The 12,291-nt window shown below is 38.5% G+C and overlaps 1 protein-coding gene across 12 annotated transcripts in view; it reads right to left on the bottom strand.

Annotated features, from left to right (window-relative positions):
* The window catches only part of kiaa1109 (KIAA1109 ortholog), a 55,289-nt gene extending 45,564 nt beyond the window's left edge, over positions 1-9,725 (bottom strand). For all 12 annotated transcript variants that reach the window (XM_068338609.1, XM_068338612.1, XM_068338615.1 and 9 more), the window contains exons 1-12: positions 9,593-9,725; positions 7,812-7,941; positions 7,065-7,181; positions 6,025-6,103; positions 5,880-5,944; positions 5,419-5,593; positions 4,607-4,688; positions 4,291-4,484; positions 2,944-3,023; positions 2,668-2,818; positions 2,102-2,258; positions 1,598-1,676 (exon numbers count right to left, since the gene is read on the bottom strand). In XM_068338609.1, coding sequence (XP_068194710.1) covers positions 1,598-1,676; positions 2,102-2,258; positions 2,668-2,818; positions 2,944-3,023; positions 4,291-4,484; positions 4,607-4,688; positions 5,419-5,593; positions 5,880-5,944; positions 6,025-6,103; positions 7,065-7,181; positions 7,812-7,917 — 1,285 coding nt within the window. In that variant the 5' untranslated portion in view covers positions 7,918-7,941; positions 9,593-9,725. The remainder of the gene's footprint in view (positions 1-1,597; positions 1,677-2,101; positions 2,259-2,667; positions 2,819-2,943; positions 3,024-4,290; positions 4,485-4,606; positions 4,689-5,418; positions 5,594-5,879; positions 5,945-6,024; positions 6,104-7,064; positions 7,182-7,811; positions 7,942-9,592) is intronic.
* Between the last annotated feature and the right edge of the window lie 2,566 nt (positions 9,726-12,291).

The raw sequence follows: 12,291 nt of genomic DNA, 5'->3' as shown, positions 1-12,291 counted from the left end.
AGAGAGAAAAGGAGAGGGGAGAGAAGAGACAGATTTTAATCTAATCCAGCAAAAGTTGAAAAACCATTTTAGACTAACTTCATTTCTGGAGAGAGAGGAAAGCACTGACTGATGAATGTTGAAATATTATCAGATCAGTGGCAAGAATTATTACACAAATATCACAAACAATCACTGTAAGTGCTATCTAACATCTACTCCATCATCCTGGCCATGGGCTTCAAATTTAACATCACTTAACCCACAAAGACCGGAGACCCTTTCACACTTTTTGCTTTAGATCTTAGACACTTTAGTTATCCCCAAGGGGGATTCTTCCTCTGTATTCAAGCCTTTCTTGAGGAGCGGTGGGCTGCCACTACGGCCCCCAGGGAACTGACAGTTTCAGTATCTCCAGGCTGGTTTGACTTACAGACTTGGTTGAACTGGGGATCAAATCATTGAACTTTTGATAAGTGGAATACAACTCTGTTCACGATACAACCGATAAACATGTGCAATAAAACTAATTTATAGACATCTAGTTACATTTTGCCAAGATTTTGATGAATGAAATGTGTGCAAGGCTCTAAAATGAAGCATTTGAAACACATAATCGTTTCTCTTTGTGCAGATGTGCTGCTTGGCTCCATCTCCGTTACAGCAGGACATCTCTTGATACACTTCCTTCAAAGAGAAGAGGTGGATTTTTACACTAACCTCTTCACTGTATAAGTCCCTGTTATTTTGTTCTGAGTTTTTATATCACACAGCAGGTAACAACTTGTTTACCTGTTAGCAATTTGTAGATGTGAAGTGAAGCGTTTGAGCCTGTTGTCTAAAACTCTTCATCTAAGCTGTATAACTGAGAACTATCAAAAAAAAACCACCACATTTCCTGCCTCACAATAAAAGTCTCCTTTTAATTTATTTAAATTCCTTTATCATGAAAAAGCAACATCAGAAAACTCTGGGCTTCAACGCTATAATAGTTGATTTCATTGGTCAGTTGTGTGCAGCACTTCTCTGTTAAGATGCCAAGTCTGCTGGGAAAAATTAATTTTTTTGCCACAGTAATTAAAGGAAGACACTAGCAATTTCTTCCAGTTCTGTTCATAACCTATAATGAATGTAAGGTCCGGTAAACTCTCTTTTAAATCTGGAAAACATTGTGTTCGACTTGTTTTCTCAAACAACAGTCTTTTTCATGGAACTGTTATTCAGTTACTGACTGTCGCCTCCATCATTCAGACTCCTGCACAATTTGTAGCAACATTTGTAGCAACAATAAGAAGAGTGTTCGCTGTGATCTCAAGAGATTCGATTTATGAGCTGGAGTAACACGAATTATGATTTATTGAACAAGAAACAGTTTATAGAATTTTATTTTAATTTTATTCCATCAATTTTATAGAAATGACAAACATAAAAATCCCCAGCTTGCTTCTCCCAGCTGTTTTCATCCTGACTTGTTTGTCATGTTGCTTCTAATGATCGACGCAGTTTAGTCATTCGTCAGTTAAACAGATTATTACCAAAAAAGGGAAAACGCGTTTCTGTATGCAAAATCTGTCCTTTAACCAGCTGCTGCAAAAACTGACATTTCTTTCTGACATACCGTTCTCGCCTACAGTCATGGGGATGTTCACTTCAAGGTACGAGCCAGCACCCACGTTCACATGGATGGCATTGGTTTCCTGCCAGCGATGAAAACAGAAGACAGAGAGACAGAGAGAGAGACACACAGAAACATTACGCATGCGGTCAAATTTTAATACAGGCTGCCCTACTGCCTTCAAAGTCAAACAAAGCTAACCTAAACCTAATGCAAACAGAAATATGCACTAAAGACACAATATAATGAGAATCTTCCCTGATCCAAGTCGTTTTATGTTTTCATTCTATGTGCAATTATGGTGATGTTTAGTATGCACTCCACACGCTAAGCTTTGTGAAAATCTCTGCACCGCCTAAGGAGGAAAATTTAAAAAAGCATAAAACATGAACCAAAATCAACAGATAAAACATCGCGAGTCAAAGACGAGGAGAGCAGCAGAGAAAAAGAAAGATCACAGGGTTTATCGGGAAAGAAAAGTATTAAGGGAAAAAGGACAAGAGTTACCCTGTTTTTGGTGAAAAGCAGATCGATGGTGGCGTCAGCGATGATGTTCATGCGGAGCTCGAAAGCCTGGATTTGTCTGGGTTTTCCTGGCTCGGCAACCTCAGTGACTTTCATGGCCTGGTAGTCAGCTGGCAAGAAGAACTTCCACAAACAGTCCCTGAGAAAAGAGACAGTTCACCACACGGAAGATCTATTAAGACCCACAACTTTAAAGTTTGATGCTAGAACATTAAACCAGAGCAGCCATTAAACCAAGAATTTGCATTTGATACTTCACCCTTTACAAAAGATACAATATAAGAATGGAGCTATGTTTTTTCCAACTTAATTACAAATTTTATTGCAATAACTGCTAAGATCAAGCAACCAATGGCTCACTTGGAGTTTCCAAGTGTGTCGTTTTATGTTAACCCTCTTGTGGTAATATTTTAGCTCATTTTATGCACCTCTTTTTTGCAAAACAAACTACTTAATATGTCCTAAATGCTGAACTGCTTCAAGATTTACAAAATGTTTAATTCTTCGGGAAAACAGAGATTGTGTTTTTGTGCATGATCTTCAGTCACCTTTGACGATCCACCCAAGGGCCGTAGTTGAAGTCGGTTCCTTTTCCGCAGACGATATCCAGACCCCAACATGGCGGCAGGTCCTGAAGCTTATCGTCCTCACTGCACGTCTCTGCCTCCTCCCCACTCTCCTGCTCTTCAGGCATCAGACCTGCGCACAGGAACACTTTTCTGACCTGGTGCTGCTGCACAGTTATCCTGCTACCATCCATGAGTGATTCTCACATCTTTTCTGGCTAAACGTAGAAGGCAGTTCAATAGTAAACACACGCTTACCAGGTTCGTCTTGGTAGTAATAGATGTCGACATCATTGGATTGCAGGACCACAAAGCCTTCACCCATCAGTCTGGGAGGTCTGGATTAAAAATTCAATGAGGCACAGTTCACAGAAGCCATGACAAGATTTAATGAAGGGGTTATGAACTCAGGAACGTATTGTAAGTTGGGTCAGATCGGCAATGCCTGTATTATACACATTCCATTTCCATAGATGTAAATGCAGACTGAAACATCTTTCAGCTGTATAAATGCAGACCTTCATCTCACTGGACCAGCAAACCTTTCCAACATCTTGAAGATCGTAAAAAAGATTAAATCACTGACGGCGTCTACACTTCAGTTAGTTTTCATCCCATTTTCCCCATAATCATGAACAGAACACATCACCGTTTCATTTTGTTAAGCTGAAATGCAAATTCTGGTTTATGGATTCTCTGCTTATTATGCAGTTCAGTGAAAATATATCTGAGCAGGAGATGGATGCCTCATCCAGACATTCTGCAAACATTCTCGGTAATAAAATGATCTGTGACCCAATTTTAGATAAAAACATCCTCATAGTTATTCTACATTCATCAGCCAGTGACTTTTGCAAAAAAAAAAAGTGGTACTAAAATGAATAAATGATTGTTTTAGGGGGAAAAAAATTCTAGTATAAATATTTGTTAACAATGAATATATTTAAATGACTCTGCATATATTTTGTGCTAAATATAAAAAGCCCTACAGAACTATTTCACCTGTGTGGAGGATTCTCGCTATGCGTAACATGCGCATTACCTCCCCAGTTGAAACTGTACAACAAAATCATTTTCTAAGGACATTAAAGAACACTTAAAAATGAGCATTGAAGTATATTTTTAAGTGATTACTCAAGCCAGTGATTAATCTAGACAAAATCGTTTTAATACTTGAATCACCATGGCAAGGAAAATTATGTTCACAAGTTTCACAGATTGTTCTGCATTTATAAACACCAAAAACCAAGCCACATTATTTAATCTCTTTGGTGTTAAATCCTCATGAAGTTCGGTCCAAACAGTTTTTTGGAAATTAAACATTTATCTTATGTGTGTGACGCCTGGCCCCACTTCAATAGAGCTACTCAGGAAGACAAACAACCATTCACACTTACATTCACACAACTATAGTCAGTTTAGAGTCATGTATTCACGTCTACTGCATATCTTCAATCGAGAGAACCACAGACCGAGCTCAACAGGTGGATTTGAACCTAAGACTTTTTATTGTGAGGTAACAGTGCTACCAACTATGTTGCCGTGACGTCGCTTTTGTGAAGACGAGGCTCAGATTAAAATTCTTTTTCTATGACTTGTACTTACTCATCGTTCTGCATGCCAAGGTAGCGGGGACTGGGAACCAGCATGACACGCACGTTTTCCAGTGAGCCTTTGACGATGTGCATGTACTGGTCCAGGTGGCTGGATGGAGGCTTGGTGGCGTAAGTCAGGAACGCATCCTCAAAGTTCACACACAGAGTTTGGGGTAGGTAGTGGTTCCCAAACGCCAAACGTCCCTGGAGCAAAGAGTAAACATCCAAAAGTTAAAGGAAGACCAAAACACTTCAAAAATGTTATCTTACGACTTGGATCAGTTATTTATTTATTTATTTATTGTTGTTGTTTATAAAGTACTTACTGTGCTGATGTTTACTTTGATGACAGGAATCAGGGACCGCCAAGAAGACGCGGGGTCTGGACTCTCTGCTTTAATGTTCACACTATTGAAGAACCAGAGAAGAGTCAATTAAATAGAGCTTCATGAAAAATATCTATTTCATCTGGCTGTAAGTTAGAAAGTGGGAAATTCACTCCTAATTTCTTTTAGAAAAAAAAAAATTCTGTTTTTTTTTATTCAGCAGTCTGACAGGAAAAATGCTGATTCCTGCTTTTTAAACAGTTTGGGGGCTGCAATGGCTCAGTGGTAGCGCGGGTCGTCCAATGATCCATGATCGGGAGTTCGATTCCCGCTGCTGCCCAGCCATCTTTGCAGCTGACAGTGGGAGGTGTCAGCTCACCTCCTGAGCACTGCCAAGACGCTCTTGAGCAAGGCGCCATCCCTTTTCAAGCTGCTCATTTTCGGCGCACCATGAAGTCGCTGCCCATCAGTCTGCTTCTTCCTGTACTAATTGCATGATTACAGGGTCCTAGTGTGTATGTGTGTTTGATCAGGGGCCTGCACTCACTATGTCTAATATGTATGGTTCGAGTGTAAAAATAATTTCCCTATTGGGGATAATAAAGTGAGTTTCTTTCTTTCTATTAATGCTGACTTGTGAATTGCAGAAAAATTGTTTATTTTTTCCATTTACTGAATAGATTCAGGGGAAAAAAAATTCCCAAACAGCAGAAGCCCGATAATGTGGAGCTGATGAGGAGCCAGAACTGAGTAACTTCAACTGAACAAATTTCATATCTATGATTTTCCCTTTGTCATTGTTTCTGCCAAACCTTTCTAGCGTCTTTTTTCTGTCTTCTCGTTCCCTTTCTTCATCTCTCTTGGGCGTTAGGAGTGTAGGCTCCAGTCCGAAGGTCTCCTGCAGTCGTCCATAGAGGTCGGTCCGATTGTAGACATGAAATTCAAAGCCGTTAACTGTCACATAAAGCCTGGTCTCTGCCTTGGGATCTGAGAATGAGAACAACACGTGAAACACAAAACTGTCAGTATATGACGGGTCATTTAAAAACCTGTTGCATCTTGACACAACAGACAGAAGAGTTTATAATATTCTACAATTTTAGACCTGAATAAGAAATAAAAGTAGCGGAGTATTTCCTAATTGGAATCATTATTTTACTTTTCCTACATATTTCTCCGATTAAAGAATGTGTTAAATCAAGAAAACGTTTAAAAGCTGTATTCATGAGCATCAGGACAGGTTGCCATGAGAACAAACCACTGCTCTACTCACCATGCTGTTTCTGTTTTGGGTTATACATTTTCCACCATCGAAATATGAGGAAGCCATCCTGTATCCTGCAGGGAAGAAAACTCCATCAGCAAACAAGCAATCAGATTTTCGAGGAACAGACAGGAAGTGGCAAACGTCCAGTTACCTGATAGACATGTCTTGGTTGATGTAGTACACATCTCTGAACATGACTTTCCCTGACAGCACTGAGAAGGAGAAGGAGCCTGTGGGGGAAGGGGGTGTCAGATACATTTCAGGATACACAGACATAAGAGAGTCTAAAAATTCTGTTATGTAAAAATTGCAGCTTCTAAAAGTGAGAGTAAAACGTTTTTTACGAAGCCAGTTAAAACGTCTCACAAAAGGTTTAGATCGTTGTGTTGGCAAAGTTGAAATCCCAACAAGCATTTGAGTATTGCTTGTATCTTAATTCGGATGTAGAACGGCACAAGTAAATCAATCTGTCATTGGAAGCATCTGACAGATGTTGACATTTCCTCTGACTGTCTCAAAAAAGTGCATACATGTTTTAATCAGTTCTTTCCCTCTGTGTCATCATTAACTGTTTTAGAAAGTTAGTATTGCTTACATTTCTTTTCTACACTTTTGTGCCCCTGCAAAGTATTTTAAGAAGGAAAAATACATTGAATGACACAGGGCTGACTTTGTAGTAATCCATTTTAGTAAAGGCTACTGTAATGAAGTAATACTCGTCAATTATTTAAGCCTGCCTTTCTAATCATACCTTGCCCTTCTTAGTGGCTCAAGGCAAGCTAGCTGCAACTTGTGCCACCATACACTGGTGTAAATGTTCATTTCCTTAAAACAAGCACTTCTAATTGCACAGTAGGCATCTTGTTGACATGTTGCATCCTCTTTTTTTACTTAGAGTTCATTACAGACCAAATGCACTTGACTTAATGTACTGATATTGACTGAACCACGTTTTAGAAAGAAATGGATTCAGCTGCTTAAAAAAAATGGCAGCATCAAGATTTAATGGCTTCAACACTCTTTAAAACTCAACTTCTGTGTCATTTAGTTCATTGCCATTTTATAAATCACTAAAAGAAGCCAGCTCATCATGACATATTCAGCGGACTGAGTTAGCGCCTTGAGCTGAAACGCTGACAGTGTTCCTCCTCCCTATTCACCCCTGCGTGACGGAGCTCCTCATGTACGCACCAATATGAATGTAGCCATCCTTGTAGAGTCTGTTGATGATGAGGGTGAGGATGAGGCCAATGTTGCGGGAATTGTAATAAGTTAAATAAATAATCCATGCACAGGACAGAATGGTGGCTGAAAAGATACAACACAACGTGGCCAGGTTAGTCAGGACAAGGAATATTAGGATTGAAATACGTAAATCTACAGTTTACAGTTTGAAAAACTTATAACACTCAGCACATCTTCAGTATTTCTGAAAAGTATTTAGCTGAAAATGTAATGTTTAATACACAAAGGCTAAAGTTTAAACACATTTTATCATATTTAATAGCATTTAACTGCACGTAACAAAATGTCAGCTTCTCTATATAATTGTAGACAGACAGACAGATAGAAATTTTAATGATCCCAAACTGGGAAATTCAAAATGACATTAAGTGATGACATAAGTGTTCATATATCAAAGAATGTATAAACAAATTTTGACCATTTCACAAGCTTCACATATAAATAATGTGTTCTTCATCCCTCAATATTGGATTATTCCTGACAATTTAAGTTCTATTTTTCTAGTTATACGGAACTAAACAATATTTTTGCTCCTCCAAAAGAAAGTAATTCTAATTCCAAGAGGATTAAAATTAACAAAATAACCAACAGACCAGGTAGACATGTGCACTTCACACGACATACAGTACTTCAGATGCCAAGAAAACATGTGCTGACCTAAAAATGGTCAACATAGTAAAGCTACAGACTTACCAACAAGGAGCCAGATGAAGTTGGAGTTGTGCTTGGTGAGAAAATCATCCAAATCCACAAAGCTGGGAAAAGCGCTTTCATTGTTTTTGGCAACATGGCCCTCCATGGCTACAGGCTCTCAGACTGATGTCTAAAACAAGAAGGAGAAATGTCCAATTAGGTATATTGCATACAAAAAACCCAGGAAAGACAAAAACATTCAACAAACTTTCACAAAGTGCATGTGGAATGTGTTTTATTATTTTCTAATGCAACAATAAGTTCTGAAAATACGGCAGTAGAGGGTGTAAGATATATTAAGAAAGTGAGGTGGGTAGAAACTAAGCTTGGCTGTCAGTCACAAGCTGAATGAGAAATCTCACTCCCAACCTAGCAAATAATCTGCAAGTGTTTTGATTAAATAAAACATTTTACTTTGACAGTTAAAATTACCAAAAGAACAGACTTCAATCATTAAAGGCATCTCCATTGCATGTCATAAAGACATTGGTTGTACTTAATGATTAGAATTTTCCTGAGACTGGAATGATCTTTCAGCTTTGTTTGTGTGGTAGGTCCTAATCCAAAATTGTTGCACGTGTGTGGAAGTGGACGCTGTGACCACAATCAGCCCAACTGTAGGAGTTTAAAATTTCACTACTGTTACACATAAAGCATAACATTATAAACTTAATCTAATCCACCCAAAATGGTGGATTAGATTAATGTCAGTAGATATTAACACATCAGTAATGTCACTGATGTGTTAAAACCTAAATCTCTCTCAGAGAAAACATCAGTGTTGTTTTTAGATAGTGCATTCAAAAAATGGATTAGTGAACTGACAGGTTTGCCTCTCATAAAGGATTAACACAAAAAAACCTGCAACATCCCATTTTTCAAGAAATAACAACCATGACTAACCCACTTAAAGGTAATGTGTTTTATACATGTATCTGTCTTAAACACAGACGAAATGATCCATCTGAATCCTTCAAGGCAAGTTCAGGGTGTGACTTATAGCCTACATGAATCATCAGTGTTGACAGTGACTTATCACAGTTACCTGAGGGTTTTTCAGGTAATGCTGTCAGGTAATTGACCCTCCAAACATATCGTCTACACAAGTGACCTGTATATGGTCAAGGTGTTGTCAGCTAAATCTGACATAAAGCAAAAGACAAATGTGGCTGCATGGGAATGTATATTTTAACCACTGATGGTGATGTTTAGGTGTTGGGGAATGAGGGGTGTATGTTGTTCAACAAGACTGCGAGAGTGTAGAGTGAGAAAAGAACAGGAACAACTAACTTGTCTGTCTTTGGGTTAAATAGTTAAAGCACAGACGGAGCCCTCTCCCATCAGAAAACTGGGGTGCATCATCGGATAACCCTGTCTATTAAAGTAAAGTTAAACATGGCCCAACAATATCCGATGACTAAATCAACAACTGACTTGATTTTCAGATATAATCTGAAAGACAAAGCGATAACAACCACCTAGCGCGAACTGTACAGCCAACGTTCACTAGCTAATCTCTAGGGTGTTCAGTAGTTTCCTGAGCGTTTTCATCTGCACTCGAAAAGACACGAAATATTATCGTGCTTCATTTTTTAGAGTTCGTAACGTTCAAAGAGCCATGCAGCCTCAGCTTAATAACGTTCTGCTTGTGGACGATACATTTATTAAACCGCGAAATACAAGATTCCTTTTAGCTTGCAAGCTACAGACAACAGGCCGCACCCTACAACTTCTGCTTCTGTCAAACTGCGACAATAAGTCACTCAGGAATCGTGAGATACCTTAATGTCCTCGATAAAGCGTGTTGTTTCATCTTTGCTCCAGTTACTTGGGAGTTGCTGGCAGTCCTTTTGTCGTATCTGACAGGTGGGGAGCTAGCATCCTCTGTTGAATATTTACCTGGCAGACAACATCTCTTCCTGGTCTGTCAGCAGCGGTGCAAAATTGACCAATAGTGAAAATGGCAAGTCAGGTATTGACCAATTATAGCGATGGGTAGGCGGTGCCACAAACATAACTGACATTTCATTTCACCTATCAGCATGAATGTTTTCAGAACAGTGGGAGTGTAGTAATGCTGTTGGAGGACGAACAACAGTCATCGGGAATTAGGCGTCGTATCAAATAATGAGTGCCAAACAAAAAAAAAAAAAACGAGTGCCAAAAAGATTTGGACTAATTCAGACACATAAATTACATGTTTGTAAATCTACAAAGAAAGATCAAAGCACAAATGCATTGAAGAGGATTATGGTCCCATAATCCTACAGTGTTAACTAAAAGCTTAACAAAATACCTCAAATAGACTACAGATTTATGTTTAAATTGGGAGGAAATTTAATATTCAATTGCACATCATAAAAAAAGGCTGAGGATTGTTTCAGAAGGGATGCAGTGCTGTTGGGTCCCTACATGCTTTGATGTTTAAGAGGCATTTGCATGTTAGGGAGACGGGTGTCTGCACCAAATGTCAACCTCATGATGGTACTGCAAGAAAGGTCAAGGACCGCATTTGTCATTAGGATTCAAGTTGTGGGACTGATAAATGAAAACTTCAACCTGCACAGAGCTCTAGGGATAAAAGCATGGGAAACCTAAGTCAGCCATGACTCCCAGGTCAGTCTGCACAAAATGTCATAGCAATCCAGCTAAATTGTTTGAGATAATTTGGTTTATAACGAAGAGATGGAAAAGAACCGGGATCATCAATGAACAGCAGGATCCAGAGGAAATATTTTGTATTTGAGATCTCAGCATCAGTCGAATGATGATGAAGAAAGAGACAATTCAGCAATCTGGCCAGAAATGTCATCTCTAGACTTGCGGTGCCTGATTTATGAGACATCATGCTGTCAAGAAAGAAAAAAACAAAAAAATAGAAAATCCTTTTGCCAACATCCAACCTTTTTACATTTCATTTACCTCTAAAAATAGTGTCATTAATTATAGATCGAACTCTATAGTTTAGTTTATTCAGTTACTTTTTTTTCTTTCCAGACATGTTATTACAGCAGACTTCACTTTCATCAGTGTTGGAACATCAACAAGAACATCTGAAAAAAAAAAAAAAAAAGGGTTGACGAGTATAAGCCATTGGCTTCTTAGTTTTTAATGTACTACACAAAATTTAATGTATGTTGCAGTTTCTTCTGCCTTAACACAGCATAGATATTTCCTGGCCTTGATACAAAATGAGACAAACCAGGTTGATTTGACTTTGTGTTTGATATACAGTATATAAAAGAGTATCTCATATCAAGATACCAGAGATCAGTGGGTACAATATTGTCTCCTACTTTATTATTTCTAAGGATTGCCAGAACTCCAGGGTGCAGTTTAATTTGAGATGCTGCTGTCATGCTCTGCTCCGTACACAACAACAAAGACTCCCTAAAGAACACATACAGTACTGTAGGACTCATTTTACTCAATAGGCACCAAACATCCAATTCAAAGCTTTCCTTGCCAATCAAGCCTCCCTCTCCAGAGCATTTTTTGCTAGGAGCGGTTTTAAAAGAAACCATATATCACTTGTATTATTTTTTTCCTGCCTTGTGAAGATTATTTCAGCTGCAGTTAGAAAGAGGTCTCTGGTATAGCTGCTCTATCTATCTATCTATCTATCTATCTATCTATCTATCTATCTATCTATCTATCTATCTATCTATCTATCTATCTATCTATCTATCTATCTATCTATCTATCTATCTATCTATCTATCTATCTATCTGACAATGACTCTGGTTTTCTTCAGGATCTACTTCAGTAACTTCTGATAACACATCAACTTAGTTAACTGTACGAGATGAAAGAAAGTTATCCTCTAATTTGGTTTTCCTCCACTTTGAGTGTTGAACTCACTCCCCCTGTTCTTCTTCTCACCTACCTTTGATTTCATTAAAATGATGAAGATTTGATCCAACAATGTAATTATATAACCTCAACGTTAGCCAGGACCATTCTAAAATATGTGATTGTGTTCCAAAAACTTTTTCAGCTATCCTCCTGAAAAACACAGACTAAAAAAAAACCAACCCAACCACAGCAAGGATCACATTCTCCAATTCTCTTTGGTTGAGGTAATTAACGGCTCCTCTTTTGGTGCATCTCCGTAGTGTTTTAAATATGCAGCTCAGGACCCTCGGGGGGACACCCAATTATAATTTTCTGGCTTGAGGCAATTACAAACGGACTCCAGTGTTCAAGCCACTGATTTTCAGCCGGTGGTAGAGAGAAGGTGATTTCAGAGGACCTGCAGTCCTGTTCTGAATGCAGCACTGTCCCACAGTTTCAATGTCTAATTATTTATGTTTCACTTAACACCACTGTTTTATCACCAAGTATTCATTTTTTTAATGGTTAAATTCTGGAATCACAAATCAAAACCAAGTCGCAGTTCAGATTCATTCTGTTGATCTCAAATGTCTTTGTTCTCAGTGCTGCTTTCCAACACATCCATTTACTTGTATTTTACTGCTAA

The sequence above is a fragment of the Antennarius striatus genome, chromosome 17 (assembly GCF_040054535.1).
Source record: "Antennarius striatus isolate MH-2024 chromosome 17, ASM4005453v1, whole genome shotgun sequence".
Lineage (NCBI taxonomy): Eukaryota > Metazoa > Chordata > Actinopteri > Lophiiformes > Antennariidae > Antennarius > Antennarius striatus.
This window is presented reverse-complemented; position numbering and strand designations above follow the sequence as displayed.